The sequence below is a fragment of the Caenorhabditis briggsae genome, assembly GCF_000004555.2.
Source record: "Caenorhabditis briggsae complete genome, chrIII, whole genome shotgun sequence".
Classification (NCBI taxonomy): domain Eukaryota; kingdom Metazoa; phylum Nematoda; class Chromadorea; order Rhabditida; family Rhabditidae; genus Caenorhabditis; species Caenorhabditis briggsae.
The window spans coordinates 10685992-10705559 of record NC_013490.2 but is presented as its reverse complement, the minus strand read 5'-3'; the positions used below and the strand labels follow the sequence as shown (position 1 = coordinate 10705559).

General features: G+C 39.5%; 5 protein-coding genes across 5 annotated transcripts; 2 read left to right on the top strand and 3 right to left on the bottom strand.

Moving 5' to 3' along the window:
• Window positions 1-1131: 1131 nt before the first annotated feature.
• CBG10697 lies at window positions 1132-6419 on the top strand (the record flags this gene model as incomplete). Its single annotated transcript, XM_045244378.1, has 10 exons — window positions 1132-1480; window positions 2830-2939; window positions 3764-3820; window positions 4192-4296; window positions 4348-4661; window positions 4825-5092; window positions 5163-5294; window positions 5347-5901; window positions 5948-6076; window positions 6249-6419. The coding sequence occupies 10 exons, from the start codon at window positions 1132-1134 to the stop codon at window positions 6417-6419; spliced, it is 2190 nt and encodes a 729-aa protein (XP_045094335.1).
• Window positions 6420-6814: 395 nt separating this feature from the next.
• On the bottom strand, window positions 6815-10054 carry CBG10696 (the record flags this gene model as incomplete). Its single annotated transcript, XM_045244377.1, has 10 exons — window positions 6815-6830; window positions 6877-6996; window positions 7050-7490; window positions 7535-7723; window positions 7838-8295; window positions 8339-8602; window positions 8645-9006; window positions 9061-9337; window positions 9397-9765; window positions 9806-10054. 10 exons carry the CDS (start codon window positions 10052-10054, stop codon window positions 6815-6817), a joined length of 2745 nt encoding a protein of 914 aa, XP_045094334.1.
• A 20-nt stretch (window positions 10055-10074) lies between these two features.
• On the bottom strand, window positions 10075-10089 carry CBG26800 (the record flags this gene model as incomplete). Its single annotated transcript, XM_045244376.1, has 1 exon — window positions 10075-10089. One exon carries the CDS (start codon window positions 10087-10089, stop codon window positions 10075-10077), a length of 15 nt encoding a protein of 4 aa, XP_045099079.1.
• Window positions 10090-10697: 608 nt separating this feature from the next.
• CBG26799 lies at window positions 10698-15249 on the top strand (the record flags this gene model as incomplete). Its single annotated transcript, XM_045244375.1, has 2 exons — window positions 10698-10965; window positions 15161-15249. 2 exons carry the CDS (start codon window positions 10698-10700, stop codon window positions 15247-15249), a joined length of 357 nt encoding a protein of 118 aa, XP_045099078.1.
• Window positions 15250-17653: 2404 nt separating this feature from the next.
• Window positions 17654-19504, bottom strand: CBG10693 (the record flags this gene model as incomplete). Its single annotated transcript, XM_002648716.1, is given in 4 exon segments — window positions 17654-17713; window positions 17724-18596; window positions 18684-18914; window positions 19082-19504. 4 exon segments carry the CDS (start codon window positions 19502-19504, stop codon window positions 17654-17656), a joined length of 1587 nt encoding a protein of 528 aa, XP_002648762.1.
• Between the last annotated feature and the right edge of the window lie 64 nt (window positions 19505-19568).

The window sequence follows — 19568 nt, the reverse complement described above, 5'->3', positions numbered from 1 at the left end:
AATTTGCCACGTAGGAAAGGCTGTCAGGTGCCGTGGCCTAGGTTTCCCACTGAAAATCCTCGTCCCCCGGCGGCACCTTTTTTTGAATTTTCTTCCTTTTCAACGCCGTTTTTCGGGAATTTCGGATGTTTTTCGAATTTTTTCGCAGTAATATGCGGAAAATAGATAACTTTTAACACATTTTAATGCAATAAAAATGTTTGGTCGGAGTCCCCCTTTAACATTTCCATAAATAAGAAGGTTATCACAGAAATGATTTTTTTTTCTTCAAAAAATTCGAAAAATATTTATTTCCCATTCATCATTCTTGTACTCAAAATCACGGTTGAACACGGACACATATCACAATGATTTTTGCGGCACAATTACCTCCTGAAGCTTGTACAAAAGAACGTTCCTCCAACTACACACATCATGACATAGCAAAGGGCGCAAATTACTCATAATCCATCAACCTGTCTCATTAGATGAAGATCAAAAAGGACGATCAAGTCGCTTTCTCTGATTTCCACTCACACATAGCCTTTCAAATGATTCTGAATGACCTCGTCAATGGGTGAAGCCAGTTCAATGAGACCGCCCTAGTACAACCCCACCTGAATGGACCAAAAAGACTCCGCCCCCCCCCCCCCCCCGGCGTATATAAACCACCAGAACCAACGATTAGTATTCATTCTCTCCTCATGACGACTTGACTGAATAGACGTCCAAATTATCCAGGAATCATCCAAAAATCTTAATTGATTTTGGAGAATTCCTTTCCAATTTTCCTGAATATTCTCTACCTCTTGAATTACTCTATTTATTCCTACAACTGACTGGAATAGTCTATATTTTTTGGCAATCAACCATTTTCACTACTACGGTATACCTATAAAAATGAGAAAAAGACAACACGATTTCTACTGGGTTCCGTCGCCACCAGGATCTTTCGGAGAAGAAGAAAAATGTAAGTTTATTTTCTTACTCCCTTTAGAATTGGATAAAATACTTTCATTTAATCAATTTTTGTTAACTTTCTCAGAAATACTTCTTCAGATGGCTTTTACCACCGAGATGATGGTACATTTGTATCGACTTTCCCGAAAAAACAGTTTGAAGCTGTCTGTAGCAGACTTGATGGTAGAGATCATGAGGGAAGGACACCATCCGAGACATAGAGAGGTTTTGGAGGGATTCTTAAATGGAGAACTTCGTGATTATGGAGAAGCTGTTGAGCACAGACTGCGTCAACTCATGAAATCTAATCGACCGGCTACAATGATGGAGATAGAAGAATTGAAAAATATGTCATACAATATGGAGTTGAGAACGACTAAAGGGTCATTTGAAGGATACATATTTGCGGTGAAAGAAGGTTTGCAAGATGTGGAAGCTGAACTGAGACGTATGGAAAACGTCAGAAACGAACCAATTTACTTACACGTAAAAAACACCTACAATTTCAGAGAGCGGATGAATGGACGAGGAAACATGCAGGGTAGGCCGGCTCTTGTAATCCTTCTCGACTCTATCAATATGGTGGTGTTGTTGTGGCGTATTCAGAACGCCACTATGATGGTGGTTCAAGAGAGAGAGTAAGAGAAGTGGCACTCCAACCAATCCCGAAAATGGCATTCAGTTGGAGAGGTATGATTTTTTAAAAATTCACAATTTTGGAGAAATATTTTTTTTTTGTTGAAACAATTTTTAATCATTCATCCTTTGAGTTGTACAATTGATTTTTGGGAACAAAACACACTGGTAAGGTTTGTTAGGTCTAGAAAAATAAAAAGGTTTGTGAGCAAGCCTTTTCCGGCAATCTTGTGAGTGCAATCGTCAAATACATATTACCAGTCGGTTTAATTTATTTATTTATCATGTGTAGTAAAACATTAGGTTTGAGCCCCCTGCCGGCGGCTCAACCTCCTGGCTTCTGTTTATTGTATCTTACACTTGAGTTTCTGATTTCAGAAATTCCCACCTTCCATGTGTCCGAAATTTCATTTTTATTTTAAAACTCTCAATTTCCTTATATCGGAATTTTTGAATACCGTATTTTCTGTAATAGACACATCCAATTGAAAACCAACTTTGCTTGGAGAACACCTCCAATAGCTCATCCTGGCTGTGATGTTTCTTTTTTTTTTGGTGAAAACAGAAAACCTTCAATTGAAGCGAAATACGGTAACTGAAATTAAATACCCGAATTTCTGAATTTCTGAGCTTCTTGATATCAAAATGTTACTATGACCAATTTCCAGTAGGCCACAGGATTGAAATTTGAGTGATTCACGGAAAAATATCTCTTTCAAAAAATTTTCAGTTTTTAAGATTTAAGATTTAGTTTTAAAGATTTTTTCTGGAACTTTCTAGAATGTTCTCGAAATTTCTGGATTTTTCGAGCCCTTTCTAAAATTTTCTAGAATTTTTTTTGAGTTTTCTGGAAAATTGTGAATTTTTTTTTTGTTTTATTTTCTAGATATTTCTGGATTGTTATAGAATGTTGCAAAACTTTCTGGAATTTTTTAGAAGCCTCAAGAATTTTCTAGGATGTACTGGAATGTTCTGGAGTTTCCTAAAACTTTCTGGAATTTTCTAGAATATTTTGAATTTTCTAGAAATCTTTTGAATGTTATGGAATGTTATGAAATTATCTACGATTTTCTAAGAAATTTTCTGCAATTTTTTAATGTCTGTAGGAAAAAGAAAACTACTAAAACACACATTTGCAGTAGGCTACATGATCGAAATTGAAGTGATTCACCAAAAAAAAATGCTTCCTTAGTAAGAAGTAGATGTTCCCGTGCATGCAACCACATTCAACAACTAACGTTACGAATATTGCAGAAATCCAAAAGCAACAACTACCTACAACAATGGCCTGCAACCGAGGCATCTACGACACCATCAAGTTCCGACGCGAAGTGATGCGAGAGATGTTCCAGATCGAACAGAAAGTGAGACAGTGGGCAAACTTTTGTAATTGTGGAAAACCGAAAAATTCATCACAATGCCCAATTCATTAATTCAGTTCATACTGGTCAAATTTAAAAAAAAAAAGAGACCCTGAGAACTCGATGACGATCGATTCGCCCGTCTGTCTCCAAAACAACTCAACACATATTTTCTTCTTTCACGACTGGACTAAATAGACGTCTAAATTTTCTCGAAAATTATCTCTTTCTTTTTGACTTTTCTGGTTATCTTCGATGTTCTGTTTATTTCTAAAAACTCTAAAAATCATTTCGGAATACTTGATTTTTTATTGTAAAGAAAGAGAATTAATTCAAAATACTTTGATTACAAATTAGGACCGGAAATTGTAAATTTTAAATACTGAATTATCAAGAATGCTGGTTTTCTCGAAAGTTTCACGAATTTTCAAATTTTCTGGAACTTTCAAACTTTCTGGATATCCACACAATACATACCGATTTTTGAATATTTCTGTCGTATGATCGTAATCGCCATCACTTCAATGACGTTTTCCGTCTGATAATGCTCTTCGATTTTCTATGCATTGAGAATGTTGCCCATTCTTTCTTTCCCTCTTTATTTCTTTTCTCCTCCTGACACTCTCGTTTGAATAACTTTGAGGGGTCTCTCAATCTCAGTTAGTCCTCGCAGACAGAATGCTTATACACACTTTTCAGAAGACAACCGGAAACTTTCTGTTCTCCAAAAATGTCATATAAAGAATTACCAGAGCTCCGTTATGATGAGCCTCGCTGGGTGGGTTCTCGGTTTTCGAATTCTTTTTTTTTCAATTGTTAGTTTTCAGAAACGAATACGAGGCAAAGGTCCAGACCGCGGAATCATTCCTGCTATCCATTTTCCAGTAAGTTTTGACGAAAAATAAATTATGGAATTTAGAAAACAAATTGTATAGAAAATCTCGGAAAATCCTATTTTCTATGTTATTATTCTAGCACAAAAAACATGAGATATGGAAGAGGAAAGCATTTATGCGGGCCAATCAAAAATTGAGATTCCGTTAGCGTCAATAACTCGCAAATGCTCAAATAGGGAATTACCGGCTAATTTTGACCGCAAAGGATTTTTCACTCTTGATGCATCGGCTCAAAAAGAAAAAGTAGCAACTGAAGTGCTATAAAAATGTCGATGTTTAAATTAATTTTTTTAATTAACCAAATATTTGGAGAACAGACATTTGGTAATATTCCTCAAAAAGAAATCATTAATTTTTAGCTCAATGGAGGAGATGTCCTAGAGAGAGAACCAGAAGAGGAGATGAACAAAAAACCACATTTCGCGGTGATTCTGGAAGACGAGAGAAATGTTAATCCTAACATGGTGAGTATACAATCAGAGTTTTCTTATTTTTAAACGGTATTTTTGTTTCAGGTTCGAGAATGGAGATCGTCAAGATACCACCCATATGTCAAGCGGACAGTTGATAAAAAGATAGAATGGCTCACAGAAGATAGTGCACAAGTGATATATCACCATGATAAATATCTCCTATACTGTGAAGGAGTCAGATTGAAAAACCGAGTGGAAAAACTTGGTTTATCGAATGTTTTCGTTCTGAGGGAAGATTCTGTGGAACAGATCCATAAAAGATCGTACCATTTAGCCCTAAGAGCTCTGGAAAATTATGGAGCACCGCAGGCATGGTGCGAAATGAGGCCTTTCGTTCTTTCCGCGACTCTTCCAACGTAAGTCTTTTTTCACACATGTTTTTTTCTTATAGGCTCTGTTTTAGAAAAAAATTAAGATTTTAAAATTTACCTTTCTGGTTTTCTGATTAGAAACCAACACACCGATTCATAATCTGATACGAAAATATAAACTCGAAAAATGATTATTTTAAAATTCCAGAGAGCTGCGACATTATTCCCACAAACACTTTATCTACACTCCACCAACTGAACGTCTTCGAATTTCAACAGACATTTCATGGTCTCGGTGTGAAAATTACACGGATTTCAAAATACCAATGTATTCGGATCGGCCGTATGAGCTTTGGCACAATCTGATACTTCCGAGAAATATTTGTTTCGACTACATTGATAATAATATAGTCGACAAAGTGACGGAACCAGAGCTGGCAAAAATAGTGGAATTGGCAAGCCAAGAGGGGAATCATGTAAGTTAAAAAAAAAAGAAAACTTGTTGTACAAAAGCCAAAGACTAGCTGAACACTTCCACTGTTGCAGATCAAATGTCCTTGCAAACCAATAACTCCCGGAGGATTTGCAAACTGTTTTGAAAACTCCAACTGCCCATGCTACAAAACAAATATAATGCTTCGAAAACTTAATTCTGCTGAAAACAATAAAACCGTATTTGTGAGTTGCGATGAATACATACTTACTATGCTCTGTCTTTTTTGAAATTCAGAACTCGTTCGATCCGCTGGAATACAACGGCGACACACCCGCTTATCATAACCACGGTGGATTCGCCTGTTCCGAGATATGCGGCTGTGGAGGACGATGTAACAACAACGCACTCATAATAGCTCAGGCCAAAATCTTCCCAACGGAAATCTATCGGAAAAGTGACCTCATTGGATTCCGAGTTCGAGCGACTTCCTATATTCCAGCGGGAACACCAGTGATGGAGTTTATTGGAGAACTCGTTCGAGATCGCTATGTAGAGGGAGACGCATTGGACTACAGCATGCAATTAAGCGACAAAATGGAAGACATCAAATATCTTCTGGCTCTGCTTGCGAAAGAAAAAGTTTTCCCTGCGACGTTCCTGAAACAACTGAGACAATCATATAAAGAAGACGTTTTTCTGGATTGCCTCCATCAAGGAAACAAAGGTCGATTCTTGATGCACTCTTGTGTAGCTAATCTGGAACCAGTGAGAATCTATCAGAAAAGTTTCAGCCCAGCTCATGCGAAAATGGTTATGTACTCTACCAAAGCAATAATGCCCGGAGAGCAGGTAAGTCAATTCTTGGTTCTAAAATAAAAAAACAATATTTTTTCAGTTGACATTAAACTACGGTAGCGGCTATGTCGGACTGGACAAGGTCGGCTGTCAATGTGGAGCCTTTTCATGCAAAAATGGAAGACATGCAGGTGTCTTCTCAAAATTGAGTGTACATGGGGTGTGTTTTGTTTCTAATTTTTGGGCATGTTGGGCCAAAACTTAATGTGTCGCAAACTTTTTTGGTCACGGTGGTTCTCGTTTCTAAGACCATTGGTCACGCCCACAAGAATCTTCAACATCTCCAATTTTTAGTTCAAGAATAATCGACTGATTAGAATAAATGGAAAATGTTTGTTTAGCTTGCCGATTGCTTCACTGCACACCAAATAGAATCAATTCGAGAGTATGAAGCAGACAGAGAGGAGAATAACCGGAAGTACGGTCGTTTTGATGTGGATCTTCACAGGAAAGACAATATACCAAATATCGAATCCAAACCATTAGTGGACAGGAGACGAAATAATTTGTGAAATTTGTATTGTAAGATCATTAAGTTGCCTGCTTTTTTTAGATTTTTTCATTATGTTGATGCAAAAGTTTTGGGAAAACATTACTTTCCAAAATCATTGTCAGATCTCACAACTAGATTTCACTGTCACTATAAAAGTATAAAACTATAAAAGTATAAGTATAAAAGTATTTTATTTAGGTAGGTTTGAATGTTCTTTGTAAGAAGAAAAGTGAAGTTTAATAACAAAACGAATGTTTAATCAATCAAAAAAAACTTGTTAGACTGATCAAAATATGTAATACGAAGCCCAACCCCACGAATCATAGGCAGATAAGCGAACGACGTCATTTCCATAGTGGGAGAACAAAATTGCAGAGTTTGCGAACACCGCTTGGGCATGGATTTCCTCGCGGCTCAGTTTGAAGATGTCCTGGAAAAAAAAACATTAGAACCTTCTAGAACTTTTTTCAATTCACCTCCTCAATGTTTTTGAGCATTCTCCTTCGGGTGACGAGTTCCAGATTGGACATTGAAGCTTTTCTGTAGGTCTTGGCTCGAAATGCGGGATGGTGTCACAGTAGGCAACGAATGTGGCTCTGAAAGTTATTCAGGTTTTCATTAAGGCTGTCAAAAAATCATTAGAACTCACTGGATATACAATTTCTCTCTTCCGGATCCATTGTTTTTCTTCAAGTCATTCATCTCTGCTGTGAAGACTTTGATCAGTGCCTCATCAATCGTCATTTTGGGATCCTCGGCCAAAAATTCATTCATCCTGATGTCCAATTTATGATGAATGAATAGCTGCTGATTTCGATTGATGAATCCTTCATATTGTTCTTCTCGTTCCTTTTTGGGAGTGTTGAAATATTCTTTCACCTCGTCGATCGTCCAGGTGGTTTCTGGGTTGTAAGCTGGAGCGGCACGGAAAGGCAAAAATCGTTGCAAAAGGGTGTAGAAATTGGCACGGTCCTGAACATTTGCAACTTTTGAAAAACATTTTTTTTTCAAGGTGCTCACCTCAGGGTTCGTCATTATCTCCTGGTAGGTGGAGAAGGCAAAGTAGATTCCAGAGACGACAACGGTGATCCTGAAACAGATGATTTCGATTTACTCATTAGTTTTCTAACTCACATTCCATAAAATTTCTCGTCTCGGTGATGGGATGAAATGATCACAGACACCCACTGAGCGACGAGGAAAATAACACCAATAAAGCACATCAACTCATCGTCCCGGCATTTTTGAAATATCTTGCCAGCTTCCCATCCTACTCTTCTCTCAATCTCATAATCTAGTCGGAAGCCAAGAAGTGGGCGACGACTGAAGAATATCAAAATCTACACCGCAAAAGCGGGCAGGTTTTTTAAACTCACACTTTTATTAGAGCGCTATTTTCATAAACATCGCCTGCCCAAAGAACAATCACGAGGACACCAAAAAAAGATTGGAAACCAAACATGAAGTGTTTCTTGACAAATGACCCCAACACACGTCCAGGAAGCGGCCAGTTTGTTCCATCCGGCTGTGAACGGAATCCGCACGAAAAAAGCTACTCCAAAAACTGATACAATGAATCTTGGCCAAATCCGAACACCCAGTGATTTGTTCCCATGGATATCTCGCTCCCATTCGTTGAGATGAACACAACGAAGCACTTGGTTCACATTGAATCCCTCTAGTAGCCATTGAACCATTGCTGAAAATTTTAGAATGGAGTTGCTATAAGTTATGATGTAGTTACCTTGAACGTAGAAGAAATGGATTGCAATGAAAGTGAAGCGGCATTGAATAAGTGGAATTGCGAGAAGAGTTGGGTTACTGTAGAGAGTGATGAGAGCATTTGCACACAGTATGCACACCCATCGGAATGTTTGGTGCGTGGATTGTGGATCCTGAAACAGAAGCAAGTTTTCAGAACCACGACGGTGAACACACAAATCCTCCATCTCCTTTCAGTAGTCCCATAACACAAATTTTAAGAAATCGGAATATTCCATCGCCAATCGTGATCGTGGCTCCAACAGCGGACGAGAAGCCAATGTCACCATCATATTTCTCATCCAGAGCCTCATCACAATGGTCTCCAGTGTATCCCCATTTGCAATCACACCACATGTGCCCCATCTCACTCATACACGTCCCATGGTCTCCACATATTGTCGAGTTACAGTTATTGACGGTCCTCCAACATGTGGACATCTGAAAAACGGGAATTCAAAATTTCTCTCTAGATTTGTTTACCGAGTAAGGCTCTTTGCAAATGCATTGATAGCCTTTCACATCCTGGTTAGTCTCGTCCATGACTTTCTGACATTCTTTGGTTCCTCTTTTATAGCAGGCTTTACAATCGGAAACAAGATCATTCGTGGTATCCTTCAGTTGTCTCTCCGTTGCTGATTCCTCGCAATCAATGTTCGTTGGGTTTGGATAGATTGCTCCAAGAGTGTTGCAAGTGACAGTTGTGCTCTTCTGATTTCCATAAATGCAAGTGACAGTACCAGATCTTCTGGGTTCCAGAGTTCCTGCCGTCTGTTTGAAGTTGTTGTAGAATTCGTAGGCCTGGAAGATCTTTTCCACATCACAATCCATCATATTACAGTATTCTGATAATTAGCTCTTCCATTTTAATTTTTTTTTTTAGAGAAAATTACACTTACGCGGCATCACACAGAGCGCAGAGATATTCGTGAACAACTGGGATATTCCAATGGTTTTCACAATTGGCGAGCTAACGAGTGACTGGTTGTAAATACTGTAGACCGACGCTTTCTTCAAAAATCTCTCATCTTTTGCTCCAATTCCATTCGCATAAATCCAATCGATATTTTGAAGTGCAGCACTCTCTTGAATCAATTTGATATCCGAGTTGTCTTTGATTTTGTCCAGCGAAGCCAGCGTTTGTCGATCAATTGTTTTACAGTAAGCCAGAGCTGACTGGTAAGAAACGAGTCGAGGGAACAATCGGAAGCAGTACGATGTTCCGATAAGGTAACCATCAGGACATTGTTGGGAGCAGAGGGGGTCGGTGGTGGTGTTTTTGGGTGTGGAGGTCTGCTTGGAAACTGTTGAAGGTTTGGAGTTTTAGACTTCGTAAAAGTGGAGGTCGTGGAAGACTGTCTGTTTCGACAAAGTGGTTGTAGATGAGCTTGGGTTCTCCGTACTTGACGTTTGAGGAATGGTTTTTGAGGTTTCCGGAGTCGGGATTGTCGATGATGGGGTTGTTGAGATTTATTGAGTAGAAGTTGTGAACGTTGCCGTGGAAGTGATCTTTGAAGAATTCTCTGCTTTCGGAGAAGAAGTCGCTGCGGAAGCTTCTGTCGATTTCTGAGTCTCGCTCGTCGTAGGCTTGGTTTCTGATTGTTCTGAAGTGGTTTGAGTTGTTCCGTCATCCAGCGTTGTCACTGGATCTTTTGAGGAAGAATATTCAGGCATGATGGAAGATGTGAAATCGGTGGTAGTTGGATGGGACGTTGAGGATTTTTCGGAAGTGAGCATGTCGGAAGTAGTAGGGGATGTTGTGGATGGTTGAGGTTCAGCAGAAGAAGTTAATCTTGTTTCTTCAGTTGATGTAGATTCCGCAGCAGTTGATATGAAAGTTGATGTCGATCCACCTGTAGTTGGCTCGACTTTCAGAGGTGTTGACGATCCCATTATTGTTTCAGTGGATTGTTTCAGAGAGTACTCATGAGTTCTGATGCGATGCTAATCGAGCTAGATGAGGATTTGGGATCAGGAGATGCAGATGAGGTTGTTTCAGTAAACGATGATTTCGTTGATGTCATTTCACTGGTGCTTGGTTCAGATGGTGTTCCCGATGTTCTCTGGAGAGTTTCAGAAGTTTTACTGGCTGAAGATGAGGATGAGGTGGAGGTTAGAGCTGGAGAAGTGGAAGCAAGAGAAGTGAAGGAAGATGCCGCTGATGTAGTAAACAAAATTGCTGAAGATGAAGAAATTGCTGGTGTTGTGTGGAATTGCCCGCGGTATGTCCGGGGTATCAGGTTCCTGTGATAAAATAGAAGAAAATCAACAAGAAATGTAACGAAATCGGTTTATTATGAACAAGTTAGAAAGAAACAACAAATAAAAGCTTAGAATTCAAGCAAACTCACTTGAAATCCTTAAAAGAGTCTCTAGAACAACCACGAGCCAAACCCAAGCTCGTAATCACTCAAAACTAAATTTAAACTGTGCGCGCGCCGAGCGGGATAGCGGAGTGTCGTTGCGTGGGTAGAGGGAACCTTTAGAAGGAGTTGGAGGGTAGATGCACCAGGCAACTGTGGGTTGAGGCGTCTGAATGTTTGCCGACGCGGTCTTTGAAGGAATTGGTGTAGTAGACTTCTCTGCGATGGAGGTGGAACTTGTTGTCGACGAAGAGGTTGTTGAAGACATCCGTGATTTAGATGACGTCGAATCAGAAGAAGTTGAAACCTTTCTTGGCGACGTCGTCGAGGAACTTGAGCTAGACAATGTCGATGTTCTCAGGGAAGTTGATACACTTGTAGAAGCAGACGTCGTGGTGGTGGAAGCTGTTGAAACGGTAGTCGATATCAGAGGTGTTGCTGGTAAGATCTTTGTACTAGCAGTGGATTCTGAGCACTGTGACACCCTCCAGTTCATTAACCCCAGCTTTCAGCAAACCCCAAATGTCTTCAGTAGTCGGAGTTATGGTAGTTGGAGTCGAACTAGATACATTGTCCTTGACTCCCGTTGAAGTAGATCCTTAAAATGTGTGAACTTGTTGATATCTCTCACAGAAAATGAGATCGTCAAATTTGAGCCCATGTCTCATTTTCTGTGAGAGATATCAACAAGTTATTAATTAATGAAATGTTGCTGATATCATGATAAACATTTTAACGACTTTTTGATATCTTTCCAAAGAAGTGAGATATTAGGTTGTTCAATAAATAGTGGTCACTTTCACTTCGCTCTACCGTTGCTTATCCAATTTTGGGTTTTTTTCAATTCTGTTTTTATATTTATAGACGTCACACATTGCATGTTTAATAGACATTTAAAAATTCCGAATGAACTGTCTAACGGCCGAGGATTTTCTCGATAACGGACACATACTCAAAAGTGTTTCTTTGAGCATATGTTTCCAAGGTCTCTCGAACAACGACCATTAGCGAGCAGAGTGCAAAATGTTAGACGTAGACCTCATCTCTCGAACCACGATTGAAATTTGGTTCAAAAGATTCGAATAAGAAAATTATGATCTGGATCATAAACCAATACCCAAAAGGCCTAGCGTTAATAAAAATGAAAATATTTTAATGATACTGGAGGAAAAGCTCTGTGCTACTTTACGTGCATTATCTTTGACAGCCCACCATTCTAATAGCACCGTAACAGATCATGTTTCTCAAACGGGAAGAGCTCGGAGAGTCGATCAAATCGTTCCCCACATTTTGACCAATTTTTAGAAAAAGGTCCTATGAGACCTGTCCGTTTCTTTCCTCTCCAGGAAACCGACGACGGACTGGGTCAACAAAACAATCATTGGAGATGATGAACGGGTACTGTATGTTAACAATGCCAGTAAGCACCTATGGCTCTCTGCAAAGGAAACGGTAGAATCGGTCTCAAAAGGCAACCTTCAAGAAAAATCAGATTTTTCCGATTCGGTTAGACAGTGCTGAAGTAAAATACCGCAAGCTGCTTCCGGATTCCTATGTCATCAACTTTGGCGCTATTGCTTTCAAATAGAAAGTGGTATTTATGCACATCGCTCTCACCTCTAGAGAGGCTCAGTGTTGAAATTTTTGCATGACAACGAAAAACCACACAAATATTCGAAGAGCCGTTACAAACTCCATCTTCTAGGAATCGAAGTTTTGCATTGCCCATCGTACACCGCCGACCTGGCACTAGCTAATTACTACCATATCCGATTTCTCCAGAATCGTCTTGCTGGTGAGAAAGTCCATGATCGGAAGGATGTCAAGAAATTTTTGGAACACTGTTTTGCCTCTAAGTCGCCAGAGTTCTACGCGAACGGAATTGCCCAACTTCCGTTGCGCTGGCAAGAAGTTATGAACTCCAATGGCGAAATAATTTCTCAATGATTCTTGTTTTCCTTGAAGAAAAAACTACTTGAAGAAAAGTGACCACTATTTATTGAACAACCTAATATATTGTTTCAAAGTAGACGGTCTGGTAGCGTTCTATTAGAGTGTTCGGTAATTAAACCAAAGTTAATTTTTCGAAACTCCACAAAAAGTGACACATAGCTTCAAGGCAGCCTCTATCACTTCTTCTCACTACAACGCAACCTTTGTTTTCGTTATGTGGGGAGAGAAAAGAGACGCAGAGAAATAGAAAGAAACATATGTGAGTAAGCTGAATGTATGCTTCATTTCTACATACTCCTGTGACGACTTGACTGCATAGACGTCTACATTTTTTGAGAAGTTTCCAGAGAAAATCTTATAAATTAATGGGTTCTGGAAACTTTCCAATATTTTTTCTGAGTATCTTTTAATTCTGTTTATTCCTGGTGATTTCAACAAACTCTATGAATGAATGGGTTGTGGATTTTCCTAACTTCCGCTTTCCTGAATTTTTGTTTTAAAAAAGGTGAGTTCAAGATTTCAAAATTTTTCAATGAGTTTAAAAACAAAGTCTTAAAAGACTAGAAGTTTTCGAATTTCAGAGAATTTTACAATTCCCAGTTTAATGAGATTTACTAGCTTCTGAATCTTTTTGAGAAGTTTGTTGTTGATTTTAAATTTATTGGTTTCAATATTTTGCGAATTATTTGAATTTCCAAACTTCTAGGAACACAGTATTTTTAATTTCTGAACTTCTTGAATTTCGAATTTTTAAATTTTAGACATTTTCAAAATAGAAATTCGAGTTTTCTGACATTTAAAAAAATTTCAATAAGGCTTCGAACTTTCAAGTTCATTAATTTTTGAATTTTCGGAATTTGAATTTTCGTCTATTTTTCTGAAAAAATGGAAGTTCAAATTTTCAAATTTCTTAGCAAAATCTAGAAAACATGAATTTTAGCCATTAAAATATCAAAGAGTCTACGTACGAGTTTTAGGAAATCTATTTTTTTTGAAATTTGGAAATTTCAAGTGTTTAGAATTTTTTTGGTTGTAAATTATCTCGAACAGTTTGGATTTTGTCATTTAAAGTTGGAGTTCGTAAAATTTTCTAATTTTTAAAATTGTCCATAATACCGCAATTTCAAAAACATTCAATTGAAATTTTCATACTGTCAACCAGGCTTGTTCGGAAAAACAAATTCGGAAAATCTTGTTCTCGATTTTTTTCTCGACTTTTTTTTTCGGAAAATCGAGTTCTCGAATTTTTTCTCAACTTTTTTTTTCGGAAAATCGAGTTCTCGAATTTTTTCTCGACTTTTTTTTCGGAAAATCGAGTTCTCGAATTTTCTCGAATTTCAATTAGTCAAAAATTACCAGTTTATTTGACAAAAACAACAAAAAAAACAAAAAGCACAAAAATGAAATGGAAAACAATAGATGAACAAGCACAAGTAACAAGAAGTAACAAAAGTATTATTTATTTTTTGAATTTTGTTGATGAAATCCCATCAATTTTACATTCTGTTGCAAAAAAAGAAGTTTGGAAAAATTTTCTGCGTTCAGTAATTTCCTATTATCTGTGAGAATATTTTTCGCCGACGAGAATAACCTTTCTGCTTCGGCCGTTGTTGCAGGAGCAGAAAAAAAACGAAGGTGAAGCCGGTAAAGTGTTGGAAAGACTTCTTGACTGGTTGCTTTCGTCCAGAACAGTATAAACCGAAAAAAATGTTGAAAAAGTAATGAAAACCCTGACTAAAGTATGTTTTCATTCAAAAAAAATTAATTTTTAAAAAATTCACCTTAAATCGACCCCGTAAATCGACACCGATTGCGGGTCTCGCCGCGCTTGGGTTACTGTTGCACCCGTTTCAACTATACAAAGTAGAGATTTCCTCTTCACTTTGAACGCAGCATGATTTTTTCGAGAAAAAATTTTCCGACGGAAAAAAATTTCCGAAAAAAAATCGGAAAATTTTCCGTCAAAAAAAATTTTCCGAAAAAAAATTCGGAAAATTTTCCGACGGAAAACTTTTCCGAAAAAAATCGGAAAATCGGAAAAATCGAGAACTCGATTTTCCGATTCCGACCAAGCCTGCTGTCAACGCTGACTCAATTTACCTCGGTCCCTAAAAAAGATACAGAAAAGTAGTTTATTAACGAAATGTGAATCCTGCTGCTTGATTATCATTGGCGTCATTTTCGGATTCGTCTTCATGTGAGCCTCCAAATATTCAGAAATCCGTGACCTGTTTCATTTTTCAGCGGCGATGACACTCCATCAAATTCTTGGATTTTAGTACAAAAGTCATTTTCTTCTACCTCCTCCCATCAATCATTCTGGAATCTGCCTACGCATTGAAGGGTCGCGCATTCATCGATAATATCGGAACTATTCTGCTTTACGCTGTTTTGGTAATTTTTAAGGTTCAGTCTTAACGCAAAATGTGTTTTTTTTTTCAGGGAACAGTCCTGAACGTAGTTCTCCTTGTACCAAAATTATAGTGGTAACTCATTCTGCCTTGAGAGAAGGTGACCTCAGTTGGAGCAAGAAAAAGCAACAGTCAAGGATAAAGCAGTTGAAATTGGAGTAGAAAAAGTTAGTTCTTCAAATTTATTGTACTTCAAACGTGAACATTTTCAGAGAAACAACGGCTCTCAAAAAGGATCTCAAACAGATGGAAAAGTGCTCAAGTCCAGAAAGAGACCGATAATTTGAATAGAGTACGAAAATCAGATGTTCAGGGGTCTATGGAGCTGCAAAAAGCCAATTTGGATAATGAACATTTGTGAGATATCTGTAAACATTTTTTTCACTTTTTTCACTTTTTTCATCCTTCTTTTCTTTGCTGGTCATGTATTGCAAACCTCATTTTTATACTTTGAAAATGAACAATAAATTGTAATAAAGTTCCAATTCAATCCAAAACTGAAAAAAAATCAATGAAAATTCTTAGAATCAATGTCAAAGGTACTAGAACAATCTCTGTTCCTCATCCAAAGCTGACTGAACCAAAGTACAAAAATGCGCCATGTAGCAAGTAAGGTGTCAACACTCATTTCTAGTGTAGTGAGTACGGAGAGGTTGCAGCGACAACCATCTTGACTTTTAGGATTTATTACAGGACGCAATCCAGTGAGAACCAGATGAGCCTGTTCCTTCCGAGTCTCTCCTTCACTACACGAATTACACTTGCGTATACATGGATAAGAATTGGTGGTACAATGGGTGTCAGGTTAACTGATAGGAAAGGATCGTTAAGAAAGTTGGAAAAGGGAGATCTAGAAATCCAAGATTTAAAAAATGTTGGTGACAAAAAAGATGACAGGGGAAAAATATAAAAAAAGAAAAGAAGAAAAGAAAGAAGAAACTGCAAAAGGGGGAGAGATAAGGAAAAGAAACTAAAATGTTTAAAAAAAAACTGTAGCTATCCTTTTGAATTTTGTCGATCTTTTTCCATTCAAATCATCATTATTTTCCAAGTTTTTATCCAAATTTTCGTTTGAGTTCATTGAAAAAATAATTTAATCCTTTGAGCAGCTAGTTGAAGATCTGGAAATTTTTTTTTGATTAGACTTTAAAATTTTCAAAGTCACCTTCTTATTGTTTCATCTCTGAATCTTAATCTTTTTTGTGTCGCAGTCCATGGAGCCAGATCACGAGCATTTCAAGAATTATTGAAGTTTTCTGGACTGCTTAGGTCCTCCTTTCATCCGTGATTTTGTGACATTTTGTCTTTGTTGGGAGTTCTGAAAATCAAAAATTGCTTTGATTAGAAAAGGTCATGACCCAATTTTTTCTAGGTCACGACCCAATTTTTTCTAGGTCATGACCCAATTTTTTCTAGGTCATCACCCATTTTTTTCTCGGTCATGACCTAATTTTTTCTAGGTCATGACCTTTTTTTCGACGTCATGATCTAGATTTTTCGATTTTTCTAGATCATGACCCATGTTTTTTCTAGGTCATGAACGTTTTTTAAGGACCAGAGTTTCATACTAGAGCCGAAAAATATAATATTCGAAAAAAAACTTACCTATGGTTTTTTACCTTCAGCATTGTCGTCCCAAGTCGATTTCTTATTTTTGATTTCAGCCTTTCAAGGCGAGCCTGTTGCGCGATAGTGGCAAGAACCCCCTATGAAGAGGGACCACCAGTCGCTGGGGACATTAGTAAGGAGGGGCCATTATGTTGTGCTCTAGGAGCGGTATTATAATGATGGCGAGTCAGGTGAAGGGAACACCGAACCACAGATTTGTCCGCCCGCTTTTCCACTGGTTTAGTGGTTGCTAGACGGCGAATCCGTGGAACGGCTATAACCTCCACCAGCCCTACTTATGAGAGAGGAAATCCGAAGAACATCTCTCTCGTCGTGTTGTTAATCTCACTGTTTCACAGGATTCCTGTTCCCATCAAAGGGAGTCAATGATTCAATCAGCCGAAGCTGGTGACCAGAGACCAGTTACCCACCTCAAGCCTCGCGGCCTTCCCATCCATCCCAGACCTTGTCCAGGGGCCTCAAGATTAGGGTACCTGTTCTCACTCTCCGTGAATTCGGCTTGCTCTTCCCCTTACCAATAATTGCCTGGTGAGAGAGCAATTGGTTCGGATGGAGTACTTCGAAAATTGGACTAATGAGTGAGGACCGTTTGGTTTTCGACGTTGCCTGGTACCGAGGTACCGTTGGCTTGTCGTGGACAGTGCCATGAACTTTTGGCATGTTTTTGAGACCGAGCAAGGAAATACTAAGAACCTCTCACTCAGTCTCGTTTGAGACACCTTATGGGCTGTCCCAGAACCCTTACCACTTTCGTGGGGATCATTTAGTCATGGGATTGATCCAAATCCTAGGCCGCCACAGATGTACCGTATCTGTGGGGATGTACAGAAAGAAAAGGTGAGAAGGCCTTTCAATCTGGGGGGGGGGGTGCTTGGTGTTACGGCGCGTGGTGCTTGTTGGTACGGCTCGTTGTGCTTGGCATTTCGGCTCGTTGTGCTTGGTGTTTCGGCGCGTTGTGTTGAGGTCATACTTCCAGGTCTGACTTCGGATCCTTGAACCACGTATCATCTTCAGCGAACTGTAGTGACGCGATCCCATTACACACGATGGATTGCACTCCTTATCCATCTAACCAGATCTTTTGGCGTGTCGATTCTTTGGTGCCAGGACTTTTGGCGGGTGGTCTTCCTTGCGGATTACTCCGTTGCTGGATTAGAGGGTTTCGTCCTCTCCTTCTTCCACTGATGACCATTGGGCTTTAGATACCCGTAACGAATCGGTATGTTGGTGTATTTTTCGCCATGTATGTGGTTCCAGTATGTATTCTTGCTGTTCAAGTACTGTGGAACAGAGCTCGGGTATGATATTCCGTATGGTCGATTTCGGAATGCCAAGTGCAGTGAGACTGTCGGACGTTGGGCTCCACCATGTACCAAGGGAACTTATGACGATGGGTAGAACAGTCACTTCGATTCCTTGTTCCGTGAGGTGCTGGAAACCCTTTTGATATTTGTCCAATTTCGTATTCCAATTCTCTTCCATTGCTCTTTTACCGTGCTCGTATGGACACGCGACATCTGCCACCAGAACCTTCTTCTCATCCGGACTTTCCAGGAAAATGTCTGGACGTAGCTGTGTGAAGCCTGGAATCTCTTGGTCGATCTGCATCGTCCAATCCTTCTTGTCACCAACTTCGACAAGGGACTTTATCTTGTGTAGAACTGCATCGTGACGAGCTGTGATGTTCTTCGCAAGTCCAAATGTGCAGCTTTGAAGTATGTGCCATTGGCTTTCGGACGGGTATCCACATCTTCGGCAGGCTTTGGTCAATGTCTTGTCGTAGGTGTTGTAGTTGCAAGACAGAAGGTTCAGCCGAGCGCGATGCACAAACCGGTGGCTGGCGAGACTCACTTTTCCTCCAGACCTAACGAACTTGGTGCTGGCCGGATGTTGCAGGATAACCTCAACCACTTCGCTCTTGACTTTCTTCTCTGTGAGGAATCGGTGGAGTTGGGCGGCAACGGTCTCATTCTTCAACAGTTGTTGTAGTCTTTCGACCTGGGACTCCTCGAATGTCTTGATTTTTGACTTGTCTGTCGCTTGGACCATCAGTGCCAGGTTGTCATCTTTGACGACAAACTTGAGACTATGTCGGCGACTGTCACGTCATTCTTCAGCTTTCCAATTTCACAGGAGACAACTTCAGTTAAGTATTCTCTGTACAACTTTCGAATTTAGTTGTCCGTTGACCAAAGCTTCTTGAGTGTTGAGACTAGGAACGTGGTCATTGTTGTGATTCGTGGACATGCGACTCCGAGACCTCCTTTTCCGATTGGCAGCTGGATACATTCGAGTGGTGTTCCTCTGACCGGGATTTGGTGGATGATCTTGACGGATGACTTGAGTTTTTGTGGTGGTGCGAGGGGGCTCCGGTTTACCTTGCCGAGTGATAACAGACTTGATGAGATCGATTTCAGAGACTCTTGATTCTAGGCCTGTTTTGACGCCGAGGTATTTGTAGAATCAGAAAATATTTCCACTTTCGATGATGAGACTTGCACATTTTGCTGGTTTGAAAATAAGATTCAGCGGTGTGCAATCTTTGTCCATTGCTGTCAGCTCACGTTGAAGTTGCTCTTTTGAGTCGGCCAAAATCGCCATATCGTCAGCAAACGCCAGAATCTTGATTCTTGTGGACAGACATCGATGACCGGATGACTCTTCCAGGTGCTTGAGATTGGATCTCCTTGTTTTACACCGGATTTGATGTGGATTTGATCGATTTTGTAGGTCTTGCTTTTGACTCTGATCGTAGCCCCATTGTACATATCCCGTATGATTGTGACGACTATTTTGGGGAATCCATACGCTTTGAGAGTACCCTCAATCAGTTCATGCGGGACTGAGCCGAACGCATTTGTCAGATCAAGCCAAGCTACTGACAAGTGTTTTTTTTGTCCTTTAGCCACATCGATTGCGCTTCTGAGAATCCCAATACTCTCGTTACACCCTTCCCGTTCCTGGAATCCACGTTGGCACTTGCTCATGACACCTCCGATAGAGCGAATTCTCCGGTTCCACAAACTTGAATATTGTCTATTCAATAAAACG